The sequence below is a fragment of the Oryza brachyantha genome, chromosome 2, assembly GCF_000231095.2.
Source record: "Oryza brachyantha chromosome 2, ObraRS2, whole genome shotgun sequence".
NCBI lineage: Eukaryota > Viridiplantae > Streptophyta > Magnoliopsida > Poales > Poaceae > Oryza > Oryza brachyantha.
In genome coordinates this window covers 18,830,824-18,849,931 of record NC_023164.2, presented here as the reverse complement: position 1 = coordinate 18,849,931, position 19,108 = coordinate 18,830,824, and the positions used below count along the sequence as shown (strand labels likewise).

At 40.8% G+C, this 19,108-nt stretch overlaps 2 protein-coding genes across 2 annotated transcripts; one reads left to right on the top strand and one right to left on the bottom strand.

Moving 5' to 3' along the window:
- Window positions 1-1,709: 1,709 nt before the first annotated feature.
- On the bottom strand, window positions 1,710-3,313 carry LOC102700212 (pentatricopeptide repeat-containing protein At4g36680, mitochondrial-like). Its single transcript, XM_006647501.1, has one exon. The coding sequence runs from the start codon at window positions 3,286-3,288 to the stop codon at window positions 1,927-1,929; it is 1,362 nt and encodes a 453-aa protein (XP_006647564.1). The 5' UTR covers window positions 3,289-3,313; the 3' UTR covers window positions 1,710-1,926.
- Window positions 3,314-3,721: 408 nt separating this feature from the next.
- On the top strand, window positions 3,722-16,470 carry LOC102699931. Its single transcript, XM_006647500.2, has 18 exons — window positions 3,722-4,095; window positions 4,504-4,909; window positions 5,001-5,072; window positions 5,169-5,231; window positions 5,461-5,646; window positions 6,290-6,674; window positions 7,636-7,727; window positions 7,878-8,627; window positions 8,868-9,146; window positions 9,882-10,037; window positions 10,157-10,521; window positions 10,633-11,095; window positions 11,170-11,514; window positions 12,140-12,965; window positions 13,083-13,141; window positions 14,019-14,465; window positions 15,996-16,034; window positions 16,156-16,470. Exons 1-18 carry the CDS (start codon window positions 3,722-3,724, stop codon window positions 16,336-16,338), a joined length of 5,490 nt encoding a protein of 1,829 aa, XP_006647563.1. The 3' UTR covers window positions 16,339-16,470.
- The last annotated feature ends 2,638 nt before the right edge of the window (window positions 16,471-19,108 follow it).

Genomic DNA, 19,108 nt, shown 5'->3' with positions numbered 1-19,108 from the left:
TTTTGTATGAATATATAATGCTTAAAGTTTATTCAATAATAAAACAAACCAGAATAAAATAAATTATAATTATATAATTTATTTAAATAAGACAAAAAATCAACTGCGTTAAGCATAAAAAGAATGAACAGAATGATAGTAATACCAAAGGAAAATATCTCAGAAAGGTGAGAGAGACCAACTGTTGGGTATGTTAAGCACTATCATGAACCTTCCTCCGTCTTCAAATGTACGATCCTGTGAACTTTTGAAAGTTTGTATAGATGTAATGCACTCGTGTCCAGAAACCGGATGTTTCTACTGTACTACATGCATATATAAAAACTCACGTTTTATACTCACTGGCCCTTAACTCCATGTGTTCTGGTTATTGTGGGATTTGGTGAAATCCTTTTAGGATAAAACATGAGGCTCTCGAGTAATTATTACCTAAAAAAAGTATCTGTTTGGCGTTACTTCGCCAATCCAACGAGCACATTTCTTTTTCTCTGTATACGTATAACGCCTGTCTTTAGGCCGTCTGGATGTTACGAAATTTATAAAAAAACCCCTCTCCATCTAACAAACGACCGCAGCGTCTTTTCGTGAAGAGACGACAGGGGTACGTGCTCCAATGCCAAACCGACACCGCTAACACTGTTGTATGCTACGTCTCGTCTATCCGCTAATACTATTGATTACCTTGATTTATATGTCAAAGGATAAATTAAATATTTTGCAGACAAACAAATAGACAATAGACAAGTTATTATACAAGCTGTCTATTTTGCTGTCTGTATATATCAAATAGATAACAACCGTATACTGTTATAGTTACCCGAAACACGAGGAGTACATTACTGTTGCAAGAACGGATGCGTATGCAACCTCGGCAGAACGTTTGTTTATTACGACTTTTGAGCAATTTTAGTGGCATGTATTGGGAAACAGGATATACAATCTTACAGCAGCATAACCTCTGAAACCACAAGCATCACCAGGAGCATATTTTTCGACTTCTGAGCAAATTCAGTTGAATGTATTGGGAAATAAGGGGCTGTTTAGTTCCCAAAAATTTTTATAAAAATATCACATCGAATCTTTGTACATCTAAATAAAGTATTAAATATAGATAAAATGAAAAACTAATTGCACAATTATGTAAAAAATCGCCTAGTTAATACGTGATTAGCTATAAGTGCTATAGTAACCCGCATGTGCTAATAACAGATTAATTAGGCTCAAAAGATTCGTCTCGTAGTTTACATACCCTCTGTGAAATTTGTTTTTTCGTTCATATCCAAAAACCCTTCCGATATCCGGTCAAACGTCTGATGTGACATACAAAAATTTTTATTTCACCAACTAAACACCCCTAACGTACAATCTTACAGCAGTACAAACTCAGAAACCAGAAGCATTCACGAGCAGCACAATTTTTCTATCAACACCTAAAGGTATAGGCATGCCTGGAATCGCACAGGAACTATTACTCAAAAAAACCAAGCAGGAACTGAAATGAAGTCTACAGGATATCTGAAGTTTAGGCGGTGATGTGTTTCTTTGTGAAATTCACTTCCATTCCGAATGGTTCCATCAATTAAAATTACTGTAACAGTTATTGTTCAAGGTGATGAATGAAAACTCCAGGATATCTGAAGTTTAGGCAGTGATGTGTTTCATTATGAAATTCACTTCCATGCCAAATAGTTCAGCCATCAAATTATTATTAACAGCTATTATTCAAAGTGAACACCACAATAACCATAACGACAAAATATATAAGCATTGTCAGCATAATAAACTCTTAGCGGCTCAGTAGTCCACCTATAGAAACTAATGTTTACCTCTGTACATGGCAACATTAGAGATTCTTCCTTGAAGAAAATGCGCACAATGTAAAATCATACTAACTGAATTAAACTTGAAATTCATAATAATATCTGATCAAGCAAAACCCTGTGGCATTTTCTCATTAGTGGATGCCTCTGTTGTACATTCTGTATCATCCGCAGAAGGATCTTCCAGCTCAAGTGTCTTTAAAGTAGCAGTCCCAGCCTCAGCAGGAGTTTCTTCAGATATGCATTCTGCCTGACTTGCATCTCCGCTATCCGAGTTCAACCCAAGCTCCCTCTCAAGCTTTATCCACCCTGACAGCAATTGCTCTGGGAACTTCTTCTTCATCTTGGCAACAATATTCTTTGCCTCAGCAGCCCTGCCAACCTTTGTCAATCCCTCAACCAATCCTCTCATTGTCCTAAAATCTGGCACCTTGTTGCTCCTGAAGCTTTCCTTGAAAATCTCCAATGCACCGTCAAAATCTCCATGGGCACACAGCTGTGCCAACATATGCTTGTACGTGGCAGCGTTTGCCGAGCACCCCTTCTCACCTAGTGAATTGTACAACTCCTTGGCAGACTCTATCTTACCATCCTTGCAATAGCTAGTCATGAGGAAATTGTATGTGATAGTGTCCGGCTTCACTCCAGCTGCCCCCATTTCTGCTATCGTCTCAAGCACATCTTCCGTGTTACCGTGGAGGCTGTAGTGCATGATCTTTGCATTATATGCCGCTTGGTCAGGCTTGCATCCACTCTCCAACATCTGCTTCCACAAGCGCTCTGCCTGCTCGATCTTCTTCTGCTTATACATGGAATCGATCATTGTGGTGTAGATACTGGTGGTCGGTGTGAAACCCTGCCCACGCATTTTATCTAACACCTCGTGTGCCTTAGCGTCTTTGCCAAGCATGCAGTAGGCCTTGACCAGGATGCCGTAGGAGGAGGCGTCAGGGGTGATGGAGAACTCCTTGGAGAGCTCGGCGAAGAGGACCGGGACACGGCGGTGGCGGCGGCATCGGAGGAACACAGAGAGGAGAGCGTTGAATGGGAGCGGGGAGACGGGGGTCGGGAGGGACGGCACGGCGGAGCGGAAGGCGGGGAGAGCCTTCTCGGGTAGGGATGCGGAGGCGTAGGAGCAGAGGACAGCAGCGAGCTGCGGCTCGGTGGGGGAGGCCGGGATGTGGGAGGAGAGGAGAGCCTCGGCGTCCGCGAAGCGGCGGGCACGGGACAGCCGGCGGGCGGCGAGGGAGAGCGCGTGGCGGGTGGAGGAGGCGGAGAGGGAGGCGTCGTCGATGGCCTCGAAGAGGGAGACGACGCGGTCGGGGTCGTGCTCGCGGCGGAGGCGGGTCTTGGCGGCCGAGGCCGTGAGGGCCGGCTCGGCAGCGGCGGTAGAGAGCGCGCGGAGGAGAAAGTCGGCGCGGCGCCCGCCGCGGCGGCGGCGGAGGAGGAGGGAGGCGAGCGCTGCCATTTTCGTGGGAGAGGCGACGGCGAGCGCACAAAGGGTTTTGGGTTCTGCTCCGCCGCGTCCACTAGGTTTTTGTGGACTTCCGGGAGAGAGGCCATTACTGGGCCTACATGGGCCGTGCGCTGCTAACCCGAACTCCTCGTACGAGAAATCGTAGTTCGTTTGTAAATTTGACACTCGGAGTGTTGAGTCCAGACAAATCTGCGAAACACGGAGTCGTATTTTTCCAATTTTTTCGCCGATTTGCTGCCATCATCGCCACCGCGGCCACCCCCACCGGCGAGCGCGGCACGCGCTGCGCGGCGCAGCGCCTCCTCCACCTCGCCGGAGCGAGTAGTCGTCTCTTACTTCCTCTGACCACGGGGACCTCTTCCTCGATTGCAGAAGCAGATGCGAGCAGAGCCAAAACCCTAAACCTCTAGTCGAGCGGGCGGGCATGGACGCGCTCGTCTCGGCGGCGCTCGAGGAGGTGTGCGCCCGCCTCTCGCCCGGCCTCCCGGTGACCGACCTCTGGCCGGCGCTCCGCGGCGCGCTCGAGGCGGCCGGACTCCCTCTCGGCCTAGCTGTCAAGAGCGCCCTCTGGGCCCGCCTCATCGCCCTCCCCGTCATCAGCCTCGTGGTGGGGGAGGGGGACGGGGTGCCCGTCGACCCGGTGGAGAAGAACGTGGAGGAGGCCGAACGGCGGAGCGTGCGGTTGGTTGCTAGCGCAGCCCTCAGGGACAACTTCCTCGGGATGTATGACCGCAGGCTCGCAAAATCGGAGCTGAGCGCCGTCCAGAAGGCTACGCTCGAACGTATCGGGGCAAGCAGGTGCGCAAATTATCATATGATCCCTATGCTTCCTCTTTTCCCCCAAGTGCTGAGCTACTATGAGCAGGTGATCCTATGAATTGGGAAAATTTTCTTATTGGTCAGTTAATTTACATTTTGCACTATTGTCCTGGTAAAGTAAAATTTGGTGGTTTTGTTAGAATTTCGCATAGTTATAAGCACCATGTTGGACTATGGACCTATCAAAGTTGCTTAGATGTATTTTGGTCTTACCTTCACACCTCAAGTTTAATGCAGATCATACTAGCATAATAAGCATTGTCAAATAGCAGTGTTATCCTTTCTGTTAGCCATATATACATTGCTCTCTAATGTCTATGTACGCAAACAATTTGACTGCTTTTGATTATAATTTGTGCCACGATTTATTTCCTGTATTTCTCATAGGACTTCTGGTGTAACACAAAACGATCTAAGCAAAACTTTCCGAATGAAAGGAAACAACTTCCATTTTATTGTAAAGAGCCTTGAATCGCAGCGGTTAATTGTTCGGCATTCAACTATCATAAAGGTTAAAGACCATGGAGCTGATGTCGATGATGCTGCCCAGAATAAACAAATCATCAATACTAACTCACTATATCTCTCACGTTATGCCAAAAACCTTAATATGAATTCACACCAAAGAATTGAGATCATAAAGCCTGAACTATTGGGCAGCAACGAAGAGACCAATGCAGATGTTTTGCAAGATGGGGCTTTTAGTGTAAATGACAAGAACGATGTATCTATTCATGATTATCTTCCAGCAATGAAAGCCATATGCGATAAACTAGAAGAAGCTAGTGGAAAGGTTAGCTGTTCTTGTTCTTTTCGATTTGGTAATTTGCTGGATTTTATTTTGTTTTACCAGTTTACTAATGTTGTGCAATTATTTCATGTAGACTCTTGTTGTGTCGGATATAAAAGTAGATCTCAATTACAGGATGGCATATGGGCACAGAGCATGGAGAAATGTAAGTTTGCTTCGAATTACTTATTGCATGTTCTCTAGTTTCTTCTTCTCTGTTTTTCTGCTGCTTACGGGGTTTATAGTGACACCTTTTGCTTAGGTACTGCATAGGCTAAAGGATGCACAACTTATTGAAGAATTTGATGCCAAAGTTGATGACAAGGTGATATTGATCTTTCCTCTCCTGTAGGTATTTTCAGTCAATAATGTTCTAATAGTTTTGGGGTTCATTCTTGTGGTTTTCAGTGCTTCCTGTAAGGAACTGGATTTTTTTTTAAAAGAGCTTCTAATTAATCATGTCCATATAAGCCCCTTTTCTGCTGTTATCTTATCTTTCACCTGGTTGTATACTTTGTCAGCCAACAAGCATTTAAGATATTCCTTTTGTTCAGGTTATTCGCTGTTTACGTCTGTTGAAGAAATTTGATCCAAATGAATTTCAGCCAAAAAGTACAACCTCAAATTACAAACTTGGAAAGAAAGACCAGTCAACTGATCAAGTTATGGAGCTCCCATTAGAGACTTGTATATACGATATGATCAATGCTCAAGGTCCAAAAGGAATAACCCTTGTTGAGGTATTTATCTTAACTTTTCAGGAGTTAATTTACCTGGATATGACCTTCTTGTATAATCACAGACCAACATCTGTGCTTTTCAGTGAGCTGTTATACAAGCCTACAAACTGTTTTTTTTGGGCGTACAGGCAATGAACAGTTGTCTGAATGGCATATATGCATGCATTTTCATGGGTTGTACCTGTCTCATTTTCCGTAGCATAACATATAGACTCTTTGATGTATTTGCCTATAACAAATATATTTATTTGACTGACTAAATTAAAATAGATAAGAAGCTTTTCTATGATATATATATATATTTTTCTGATACAATAATTTTCTGGATTGAGGTCCCTAATAAAAAAACCACCTCATCTGCAAAACATCCTGTCATGGCAAGATTAATGCTGATGATTATATAGTGTAATCGAGTGTCATCATCTCTATACTATGATGCAAGTCTTTTTAGGTTTTGAGCATAGTTGTTTTTGCATTTTTAAAGCGTAAGAGTTATCATGTACTCATTTGAGTTCCATTGTAATGCACATGCTATTTGCTAGTGTAATATGGACAAATGCTTCTTATGTCATCTAGTGCAGCATATTAGTTTTCTGTATTTCTTGAAGTTTGCAACTCTTGTTCTCATGTAACTTCCATGTAGCTTGGCAAACGTCTTGGGCACAACAATTCAAAAAGGCTTCATAAGCGAGTGTCATCCATGCTTGAAAAATACAATTTGACTTGGGAAGCTGAAGTTCCAGACAAGACATCACAATACCGAGTTTGGACTTTGAAAAACTTCTCACACTACAAAGCTGGTACTGCTCTGCATAATTTTGAGGAACCGCCAGATGATCATGACAAGTGTTCTGATTTGTGGTCACTAGTTCCATCTAAAGGATCAGAATCTCCAAGATCACAGGGTGATTTATTTGTTGATAATAACAAGGTTTTGTTGGAAGAAGAATGTCTCAATAAATCAGCAGGGCATCACCTCCAGAGTAACCATGGAGCTCGCGTTGGAGTTTCTCAACTTGTCGAACAAGGTATAGCGATCTAAGTTTCTGCTTGATTCTATTTATTCTTTTTAAATAATGTGTTTAGTACCTCTTTGGGAAGTGGCATGCTTGTGGTATTTTGTGCTGCCTAAAACTTTCACATATTTTGACTTTGCTTTTGAACACCTATGGTTGCATATATCAAAATGGCTTCACATATTTCATCCAGGTAAATGTGCAATCATATATTCATATGCACTGCTTAATACATTCATAGCTAGGTAGATGATCTATTTCAAACTTTGCACCTAGTTTTTTCTTCTTTCGAGTAGTCCATGTCAGATCCAAAGTAAAGGCAAGTTCGTAAAGTTTGGGGTTTATATGGCTGAGTTATATTCCATCCAGTTAGTGGAGTGCAATTTTTAGAATTGTATGTGCCAAACTTCTTGTGAACTAAGTTTGAGTTATTTGTACTTCTCATCTGTGCTCCCTTTGTTTCTGTCTTTTTGTAAGGATCAGTTTTGAGTTAGCATGACAGCCAAACTGAACTTTGATCATAAATTTCATTTAGTACTTTTCATACTAACATAAAACATGAACATATGAGGCCACGTTCGGCCCCCTAGGTAAGTTAACTTAACCCCCTCGTTTTCCGCGTGCACGCTTCCCGAACTGCTAAACGGTGTATTTTTACAAAAAAATTCTATAGCAAAGTTGTTTTAAAAAATCATATTAATCTATTTTATATTTTTTTAATAATTAATAATTAATTAATCATGTACTAATCTATTACTACGTTTTCCGTACCGGATAAGTTAACTTATCCACCCCTCTACCGAACGGGGCCTGAGTGTACTTTTGAATATGAATCTGTTTTACAGTTTCTATGCTGCACTGCAAGTGAACCTATGCAGTTTTGATTAAGTGCTGGTAAAAGCATTACTAAGTTTGCATGTTGAGACATATGAGCATCTTATTAAAATCAAACCCCTTCTTTTCTCTCTTTTAGATAAAATTGCTTTGGGTCAGAGGAAGAGGCGTCGCTGCCCTCCGTTGACTTCTGATGATCGACGACATAGGAGGATTCTTCACATGTTAAAGGTTGCTCGTTGAGTATACAACACTCAAAAGTTTTAATATGAATAATGTGTCAAAATGCCTAATTGCATTATCATGTGCATGCATGGTGTAACTGCACCTTTGCATGCATGACTGCGTATTATATGACAACTTTTCCTTTTCACTTCGCAGAAAAAGAAATTTGTACTAAAGGTGGAGTTGCATAAATGGTTAGAGGGACTTGAAAAGGAAAATGGAAAAATAATGGATAGGAAGACATTGACTCGCACTTTGAATAAGCTTCAGGAAGAGGGCAGCTGTAGATGCATCAAAGTTAGTATCCCTCTTGTTACGAACTACACCCGCAGTCGCCTCATTGACGTAATACTGCATTCTAATGTTGGAGACTTGTCACCGGAACTTGTGGATCAAATTAGGAATAGACAAAGGGACTTTGATACTGAAATTCGCTCAGGTGCAGCAGGTAAAGTGAAGCAAAATCAACATACAACTGCTGTACTTGATTTTAGGATTCCACGCAGAGTTAAAGATAGCAAACCATTGATATTAGAAGCTATGCATGCCAATGGATTCATTGGTGCAAAGATGATTCGAGCAAAGCTATTCCATAAATTTCTATGGGTATATATTAGTGCTTTGCCAAATTGGTGTAACCCATTTGACAATGTCAAAGAAGGACATCATGACAAGAACCTTAATCAATCGTCTGTGTTGTTTTCAATGGTGGCAGCTACAAAAGAAATGCCACTTGAACTCTTTCTGCAAGTTGTGGGATCAGCAAAGAAGATAGATCACATGACTACTAAGTGTAAGCTTGGAAAAACACTTTCAGAAATTCCTACCGAGGAATACAACCAACTCATGGATACTCATGCCAAAGGCCGACTCTCACGCTTAATAAATATTCTAGATAAGCTCAAGGTATTTTTTTTTTATCTTTGATGTTGCAATTAACATTGTGCGAGCAGTGAACCTGTGAACCTTAGGGATGTTCCTTAAAGAAGAGTATAAGACTGGATATTTTTAGGTTTACATTGGCCTGTTGTATATTCTGGCTTATCAATTTTAGTTTATGTTTATTGCAATTCAGCTTGCATGCCATCTTGATTGCGAAGGGTACAGCAGAATTTAAATGATTAGTTCTTTTGTTTTGTTTGCTAGCTGGTCCAACTTGCAAAGGAACTTGTAGAGGATTCTGGTGGGCCATCAGATGCCTTGCCTACACATTCGATGGAGCTGAGGCCTTACATTGAAGAACCTACACCAAGAATTCTTCCATCATCCCATGTTAATGCAAACAATGGACCAAAAATTCGGCATGATTTTGTACTTTCAAGGCAGGAGTTTGTCGATGCTTACTGGGAAACGCTAGAGTACTGTTATTTAACAGCTGGCTTGGCTGAGCCATCAAGTACCTTTCCTGGCTGTTCCGTACCAGAGGTTTGTCATCGTTGATGTTTATCATTGCATATTATTACCTAATGATAATGATAATGATAATGATAATGATAATGATGATAATAATAATAGCAGTACCAGTAGCAGTATCTGCTGTCCAATTTTAGTGACCATTTTCTTTTTTTTATCCCATAATATACAGTGTGTATTTGTGCATTTTTTTCCCTCTCCTGTATGTTTTATGCTAACCCTTGTTCCTTTATCTACATACCCTGCATTTTATGGAGATATCTCCTCTGCTCTCTTTTCTTGTTGCAGTAAAAGTTTCCACCTATAAGATGCTTTCCACTAAAATGTGAACTATTTTGAATGGCAATACTGGCCTGTGTCAATATTATTTTGTGTTTTCATGGTATCTGATCTCTGCCATCTGATGTGACTTTTACCATTATTGTTGCATTGTTATTCATGATTGACCACTATTTAACTGTATATTGTTAACTGTATGACTTTTAATAATAATAATAATGATAATAATTGTTGCGACTTTCAGCCAATATTTGTTTGTACTTTCTGTTTAACTGTATTGTTGTGAGCAGCAAGTATGTGAGTAGTTGTGAAATTTTCCAATATCTTTTTAGTTATTCTTGAAGCCCATTATACCCGGTGTAAATAATATTTGGTGGAATTGGCTATTTTGCTGGATAATTACATCTTAGTTGTGATTTTCACTTTTATTGTTTTACAAATTGTTATATGACACCCTGTTTTATGTAGGTTTCTCATCCTCGTTCATGGAGTTCACTTAGAGTAATGACTACTGAGCAAAGAATGGAGTTACAACGGCGCATTGTGAATGCCAGTGAGAATGGAAAACTTCCTTTTAGAGATTGTCGTATAATTGCAAGGGAACTGAATCTTTCTGTACAGCAGGTGTGCCTATGATATTTATCTCCAACTTCATCTAGAGATATGAAGACTATGTTTTTATGTTTCTGTTATGTACATGGTTGCTATCCAGTATCACTCATTTGATGAACTGATTTATGTAGGTGCTCTGTGCTTCCTCCTCTCAGAATAGGCAACTTCATGGACAGTCTAGCATCCCTGCTGCACGAAATCAGCGAAAAGTTAGTTCAGGATCAACCTCTAAAAAAAGGAAAAGGTCTGCTGGTGAGATTACCCAGAAATTTATCAAACAGCATGTTGAAACCGGTGAATCCACTGAACCCAGAGCAGCGCAGTCTATCCCGGCCGAGGAGGTATCTGGGACAATCTCTCCATCCACATTCCGCACTGGTTCTCCCCAAAATGCGGATGAAGATAAGACAAGCAGCCCAAGGATCAGTCGATCTACCATCTTAAGAAGAAGTTGCATGAGAGGGAAACGATTTATGTGGACATACGATTCTGACAGGTATTTCTTGGTTGTTCATCCATTCTTTTATTTCAGTTAGTCCTTACAGGAGCTAAAATGTTTTCCATGATGCTGGCCTGTGGGAGCTTGATTGGCTATTATTATCTACAGAAAGTTGCTGATGATATACACTAGATCCCGTGTAATGCTTGGAGCAGGAACTCATCGCGTAGATTGGAACTCTCTCTCTGATCTTCCAGCTCCACCAGCTGCATGTCGTAGAAGGATGGCATACTTGAGAAACAAAGTAAACATAAGACCAGCTGTCAGCCGAGTCTGTGACCTATTAGGGGTACAATACACTAGGTACCTTGAAAAGGAAAAGAGATGGAAATTGAATGGATTACCATCTGAAATCTCAAATTCTGGTCACGAGAACTGCACGAATCCAGATTCTGAGCAATTTGATTGGGATAATTTTGAGGATCCAGAAATAAAAAGTGCACTTGATGAAGTCCTTGAATTCATCCGAGTAGAAAAAATGGAGCAGACCAGGAGAGTTGGGCCTAAGAATGAAAGGAATAATGATGAAAATGATGTCACCAAGGAAGTTCCAAATGGCCAGGAACAGCCAGTAAGCAATGATCTCTTTAATCTCAATAAACATTTTTTTATTTAATACTGATGCTTTACCTTGGAATATATCAGGTTATGCAAGGTGCAAGTACATCCAGTGCAAGCACTGGAATTGCAGAAAGTGGACTCCATGAACATGTGAAATTCAGGCGTTCAAATGCAATCCGTGCAAGCAAAAACATGGATATTCCATGCAAATCTCATGAGAAGGACATTAACCACAATAAAGATGAAATTGCTAAAAGAGATGTATGCAGATCCTTGGCAGTTGCAAATGCCTTAGAGCTTCTAAAATTGACTTTCCTCAGCACCTCATCAGGGCCAGAAGTACAAGCTTCATTAGCAGCAACCCTCCAGCTTTATTCAGAGACTGAAATTTTTACTGCCTTTTCCTTTCTCAGGGAGAAAAACTTCATGGTTAGAGTTTGCTAACTCATCTTCCCATCGATGAATCTATTATTTTTCTCTACTTCAGTATGCTCTGCTCTGTCAGGCCTTTTGATCTGCATTTATTGGAAAACACGATAGAAAAATAGATGCATTAACAACATTCTGTGAAATTTAAGATCATATGTGCAGTACCCAGCTTCTTTGGCTCTGAAACCAATATGTATAAATGCGATGAGGCTGTGTTCCTACATTGTGGATTTCTTTACGCTTCACACCTTCACATATCTATAATCTATGCTTGTGTTGTGTAGTTGAAAGTTTCTAGCCTTTACTTGCCCTGTAGTATAAGTATCTGAGTTTGCAGTGGAGTTATGTTAATAATCTCTTACCTTTAAATGCACAGTGAAGATTGATTGATTGATATGGCATCTCCACTGTCATTATATTTGTAAGATACTAGGAAGAATCATTTGGCCCCCATTGCATATATACGTTGAACCCTATTAGGTATTATATTATACCTCTAAGAAAAAGGGAATGATATTGTATGCTCAATTTTTGGTACATAGCCAGCATAGGTAAGGTTTAGTTCTTTAAAGCTTGCAATTTAAGGCAGCTTTAACTGTTCATCTACTTTACTCCTATTTTGCAGGTAACTGGAGATGGAACAAAGCCGTACACCCTCTCTGGAAAGTTCTTTTTTAATGCTTCTCATTCACCCTTCCCATTTGGTTCAGGGAAAAAGGCTTCTGAGTTTTACCAATGGGTTATAGACCAGCAAAAGGATACCATGGATGATAGAGTTTGTTTGTATCCAGATCTACAATGTGGAGAAATTGTTCAGCTTTTTTCTCTGGTTTTGTCAGGAGAGTTGTTCATTTCACCCTCATTGCCAAGCGAAGGAGTTGGTGAGGCTGATGAGCCTAATAGCTCTAGTCTGTTCGTTGAAGATAACAGTGAATTGGATGATAGACCTCACAAACGCAATGCTGATATGGTTAAACTTAAAAGCAGTAATAAAACTAAGAAACACAAACCTTTGCCCAAGATAGAAAGTGACTTTTGCTATCGCCGAGAGAAAGGTTTTCCAGGTCTCCAAGTGGCTATGAATCAAGAAAGAATCCAAACAAGTAATCTCATGCAAGTGTTGCATGATAAAGAATGCCTTATTTTTACTTCAGCCTGGGAAATGGGGAGAAAGGATGTTGAGTCACAGGTAGAAAGCCACAATATGTCTTCATCGTATCCAAGCAACTCCAGTTCATGTCGGCGTTTACTGTCAGAATCTCATTTGGAGAACTCTTATGGTGGATGGCCTTGGGATGCTATGAAAACATATGCTGAGCAGTTACCATCCAATAAAAATGAACCACTCATATTGTCTTCTGATCTGTTCAGAAATGCATTTTGTGTTATTCATAAATCTGGTGAACAAGGAGTTAATTTGAGAGAGATGTCACAAGCGCTGGGTCCTTTAGGTATTCATTACTCATGAACAAAGATTTGTAGCTTCCGTAGAACTTAAGATTGTTAGACTAAGCTGCATTATTATTTTTGGTTAGTATAGTTCATTCTTTTATTGTTACCCCCTGCAGGCATGCAGTTCATCGATGTGATTGTTTATACTCTTGAGAGATTTCAGCTGGTTATTAAGGTAAACCTGTAAGCATGCATGCATATAGTAGATTAGTAGTCTACTCATTTGTTCTATTTGATTAGTGTTTATTGGTTGAATTATGCAAAATCTTTTTGGGATAATTTCGTTCTTACCCCTATTTTGATCTCTAATATTGATTTTACCTCTTCTTTTTATGGTTTTTATTTTTATCCCTGTTTTTTTTAACTCAATCAGCAGTCTGCCCCTTTTTTTGGATGGAGGGTACTAACGGTGTTAACTCAGCTATTAAAGTACCATTTTACCCTTTGTCGAAAATATCATTTTTATCTCTGTATTTTTTATCATTTGTGTGTTTCCCTCCGTTCTAAACCACAACATATACATACATGAACAAATGCACTATTAAGAATACAACGATAAAAATGAAATTCCCAACAAAGGGTAAAATGGTACTTTAACGACTAAGTTAACATCGTTAGTATACTCCATCCAAAAGAGAGGCAGAATGTGAACTGAGTTTAAAAAAACAGGGGTAAAAATGAAAACCCTAAGAAGGAGGGGTAATATCAGCATTAGAAATCGAAACAGGGGTAAAAACGAAATTGCCCCAATCTTTTTTTCTTCTACGTGCCTAATTATGAATGTCTTCACTGTTTATTCTTTTTGTTTGTCACCACTTACCAGTGATCTGTAGATGTCAACAAGCAAATCTTGTTACTGACATATTTTTCTGTACTTCTAGAATTCTATATAAACACTTCATATCATTGACATAGTTAAATATTTATGTGAAACTGATTAACAATGCAATGCTTGCATATAAGAAGCTATACTTTCTGCTGTTTCCTCGTTTACATTTTTTCCCTCTCCCATTAACTCATTCATAGGGTTACTCTATTTTCTTGCTTTACAGGTCAATGCGTATGATGGTGTACAGATTGTTGACTCTATACATAAGTCAAAATATCATATAACTACACTTGGAGACTGCAGACATTGCAGTTGTTTGCAAGCTCCTGCTTTTGAAATGGTAGACACTGGAGATACAGAAAATCTACTGAAAGAGAAGCATGGAATGTCTAGTGATATTCAGGGGACTGTGAAAATGCTTGGTGATGGGCACACTGTGACAGTTCTTAATGTCCAAAGCAAGTCGAACTCACCTCATATATGCAGTCAAAGTCCTGTAGGTCAGAAAAGGTCATTTACTTCATCACAAGACAACAGGGGCAGTGAAAGGCATATTTATCACCCAATATTGCCATGGATAAATGGTGATGGAAGCATGAATAACACTGTCTATGAAGGTCTAAGTCGTCGTATTATTGGATATATCATGCAATATCCAGGAATAGTAGAGGTATGTGTTTGTTTTATTATTTATTATACCTGTTTTTTGCATTAGGAAAATTTTATATATGCCACTGAAGGTTGTGATTTCTTGGATCAGCCAGCATTTGTTTTTGTTTATCCATATGTTTCTCAAAAAGTTTTGCAATAATGTTATATGACATTCTTCACCTTTATCCTTGTTTTTGAAAAAAAGTGCCATTCTTAAAGCAAGACACGAGACCTTCAATATTTGGAATTCTGGAAGTCTGAACTTTGCAAGAATAAATCTGAATTTTGAATCAAATCCATTTTATTCAGTAATTCAAGTGAACAGTGGGTAATTCAACGCTAGATTCAATTATTGTTGAAAGAGGTTTTCTGCAATGTTAGCAGCGCTTTTCAAAGACTGTAACAATAGTTGGTGATTTTGTCAGAGAACTGCAAACTTTGTTTATCGAATAGTTTGGGCCTACCAGTAAGACACTTGCACTGTTGTAGTTTCTGATGGAACAATTCACTATTGTTGTCATTTTGTGAAATGTATAGTAGCTAAAGCTGTAGCAAATTGATAGTTTTGACAAGATAATTGCAGTTTTATGAAATGTACTCTTGTCTAAATTAAGTGGTGAAAATTTTGTTGAGTATTTTATGGTTTTAACATGCCCTGTATGTCTGTGAATTTGTTATTCCACAGTGTTTGTTTGGTATATCATCCTCATCTTTGCGCTTCTGCTTATGCTTATAACCAAAAATTTGAATTTTCAATCATAAATTTAGAGTTGATTTTAGGGTTTTTTCATCATAGTTTATTTTTCAGCCTTTGCTTTTAGGTTGCTGACAACACGTATAAAAATTTTATCATAAAATATTTTTTGTTTGCAAATATGCCGCCTATATCATTGTATGCTTCTGTTTACTCGTTCATCTCTTACTGTTCAAGTTATTCGTATCCCTCCAGTAGCATGATATGATTGGTTTGTCTTGAATTGCCAGGTGGTTCTTTTGAATGTTATGTACTGACAGATTGTTTCATCCCTGTATGTATTTATTATTCCAGTTCCATTATCAACAACATAATTGTTCTCAGCCCCTTTCACTTCTGCATATGTTTATAAGCCAAAATTTGAATTTTTAACCTTATACTCCCTCTATTTATTTACAAAATTAAGGAAGCTGTGAATTGACGCTTTTGCCCTTCCTTCCTATCCCTTGCGTCCTGTTTTGTTCGTCCTGTTTTGTTGGATGATGGAGGCATCAGGGGCAAGGGTGGAAATTCGCGTATGAGAGGAGGTGGGCTTAACTGCAAACGTCAAACAAAAGAAACGATTCCGGTTTGAACTAGAGCGTCAAATAAAAATAAATGGAGGGAGTATTTGGATTAGATTTTGGGGTTTTTCATCGTAGTTTATTTTCAGTCTGACTTTTAGATCGCTAAGAACACGTATATAAAAGTTTTATTTATTAATTATTTTTCATTTGTAAATATGCCGTTCGGCTTTTTTCATGAATAAACGGAACAATCACCCTCTGATCGTTTGTTCTGCTCAAATTGTGCCAGGAGGATATTATCCATCGGATGGATGTGTTGAATCCGCAGGTACGTTGCCCCTCTACTATCTCCCTGTTGTACTTGTATATTCGATATTCAAATGATAGTGATTTAAGTAATAATATTTTTACACTGTTTCCCTCGTTGGTTTGCTTTGCCTTTTCCGCAGAGCTGCCGGACCTTGTTGGGAAAGCTGATGTTTGATAAACACCTATTTGCTCGGGTGTTTGATGAACCTGCCCCTACAGGTCCTACCATACTGCAGAGTCTTTTGAAGCAAGATCTTTGTAAAGAAGCATCCAAATGTAAAAAGCGTTACTTTGCTAATCCAACGAGTACATTTCTGCTGTAATGGACGCGGATGGCTCCATCCAGTGTGAAGTGATATCTGCTATGAGCTGGTGAACATGCTTTTTATAGTCTGGTTCTGGTATGAACTTGCTTTTAAGCCGAATGCTAAACAAGTTCTGCGTATTTTCAGCAACACCGGAAATATTTTCACAAATCCAAAAGGCAATGGTTCACCGGTCGAGATGCGGTTCATGTAGCTTTTTTATGCGGTTCAATTTGACATATGTACGGTGTATGTATATAATGTTGCATCTGCATATACAACATGAGAATTGGCTTAAAAGTTGGAGCAAGAAAGTAGTAGGCAAAAATCAGGAAGAAAGTCAGATTAGGAATAGCTCTTCCTTTGGGCAATAGTCATTGCCAGTGCAGCATGCAGAATTGCGTTGGCAATTGCTGAAGTACGATTGCAAGTTGCAACATCAAATTCAGAGTTGATCCAGTCTACACCATTTCCATTAAATCCAATATATGAATAAATTCAATATTTTTGTGAGTAACCCATCCCAGTTCAGCTCAGAATTGACATTCCCAATCATCTAGAAAAGTTGTGCACTAGTGCGTGTTGGGTGTGGGTAGTTTTCGTTCCAGGAGCATCCCGTTCCCGGCGCACATCTACCTTGTCGCACACGGCCGACCGTCACATCTACACAGGTCGAGATGACATTTCATCTCAGCCACATATTTCTTTTATCTGTGTCGCATATAGTTTCTACGCTATATTTCTACTGCAGCCCATTACTCCTTCCATTTTCCTTCCATTTTATAACATATGATGTTTGACCTTTTTACTAACAATTTTGACCATTTGTCTTATTCAAAAAATTATAAAAATATCATTTATTTTACTTGTGACTTATTTATTATCAAAGAACTTTAAGCATAGCTTATCATTTTTTATATTTATACTAAATTTTTGAATAAGACGAATAGTCGAACGTTTAAAAAAATTGAACATCTTACATTATAAAACGGAGGTAATACATTCAACAAGTATGGGACGAAATGACTTGCTGGGTAGAAACAACGGAGTGCTAATTGCATTGTAGGAAGACTGATGTGTTATTAGAATTCTAACTTGCAAGCTAATCTCTATCCCAAAATAAACTAATTTCTAATGTTTAAACTTTATCCCCAAATAAATTGACTTCTACACTCCCGTGCACCATCGATTTTTAAAAAGCCCCTTTAACATAGGGGTGGGCCAAGACTTTGGATCTTGTGGCTTGGATCTAGGGTTAGCAACGGGATGGGACGGGACGGGGATGGGGACGGGGACGGGGACGGGGAGTATTGGAACGCCCTCGGCCCCGACCTTGAATTGGGTCCCCGGCCCCGGCCTCTAAATGAAATTCGGGGTGAAAACGATCCTCGTCCTCACCCCCGCTGGGTCCCCTGACCCGAACGGGGCTCCGACATCCCCGAGAAGCCAAGCACAGAGAGAAGAGTAGAGGACTCACCGTGCGTCCGTGCCAGAGCGACGCCGCGCCACCGCGCCCGGCCGCCGAGTCACCCCGCCGCCGTGCGTCGTCGAGAGCCCCAGCCTCGCCGTTGCGCTACGTACCCGGCCGGCCGCCGAGACACCCCTCTGCCGTGCGGCCGCTCCCACCGTTGCGCCGGGCTACCGTGCGCTACCGTCGCCGCAACGCCGTACCACTTGGCTGTCGAGCCACCCCACGCTGCCGTTGCCGCCAGCGCCGCGCCGCCTGGCCGCCGAGCCGCCGCCGCGCCGGGCTGCCCCAGCCGCCGCCGCCTGCGTGTTCTGTTTGAGGGAGAGAGACTAAGAGTGACTAGGGATGGCAACGAGGATATACCCGTCGGGTATGGGCAGAACATTCTCATCCCTGCGAGTTAAAATATGTCCCGTCCCCATCCCCGTCCCCGCTCGCGGGGACAGATTTTTCCCCATCCCCGTCCCCGACCGGGTATTGCATACCCGTCGGGTATCCACACCCGAGTACATACTCATCTAAAATCATTATTGTATGGCAATAAAGATAACAAATTATGCACTTTAAAATGAAAAAAAAACAGAAGATAGGAACACAAGGCCACAACCACACTTAGGGTTAGAATTCTGGTTGTACTGGCTTGGGCCAATATATGCTTACTAGGCTTATTTTGATATAGGCATGAATAGCAGTAGCAGGTTCCCCAATGGGTAACGGGGACAGGTATACAGAGAATGTCCCCGTACCCACCATACCCGCTGGGGATAGATTCTTGTCCATTTTGATACCCGCGGGGAGAGATACGATCCCATACCCGTCCCCTAATGGAGCAAATACCAGTTGGGTATTGGGTATCATGGCCCCGTTGCCATCCCTAAGAGTGAGGAAGGCTTTGAGGGAGTGAGAGACGAGGAGCTAGGGTTAGTAATTTTAATGGGCTTTTATGTATTGGGCCTTCTATTCACAAGTCTAATTTGCCTCCTCAGGTCCCCGTGGGTACAAAACGTCCCCCGACCCCGGCCCCGACCAAACCCGGGGCCCCGGCCCTGACTCCCTGCGGGACGAAAACGTCCCCCGCCGCCGTCCCCGTAGGGACGGGGCCCTGGCTCCGAGAGGAAAGTTGCCAACCCTACTTGGATCCAGCTAGATTCGGGTCGGCTTGAACAAGTAGAGCTGAGCTGGCTTTTAGCTCTTAAGTACAAAAGAGCACTATATCTCCATATACTTAGTGCCTCTTAACTAATTATGTCTCATAATTGCATCCAAACTATATGTATCCAGTGAGTTATTTGTTGTTCACTATTATTATGTTAATATATG

Bases quoted from the DNA above. Each gene is read 5' to 3' on its own strand.
- LOC102699931 (XM_006647500.2), top strand. From the start codon at position 3,722: ATGGACGCGCTCGTCTCGGCGGCGCTCGAGGAGGTGTGCGCCCGCCTC. The intron at 10,038-10,156 runs GTGTGCCTATGA...TGATTTATGTAG, and splicing joins TGAATCTTTCTGTACAGCAG to GTGCTCTGTGCTTCCTCCTC. The intron at 10,522-10,632 runs GTATTTCTTGGT...TATTATCTACAG, and splicing joins TGGACATACGATTCTGACAG to AAAGTTGCTGATGATATACA.
- LOC102700212 (XM_006647501.1), bottom strand. From the start codon at position 3,288: ATGGCAGCGCTCGCCTCCCTCCTCCTCCGCCGCCGCCGCGGCGGGCGC.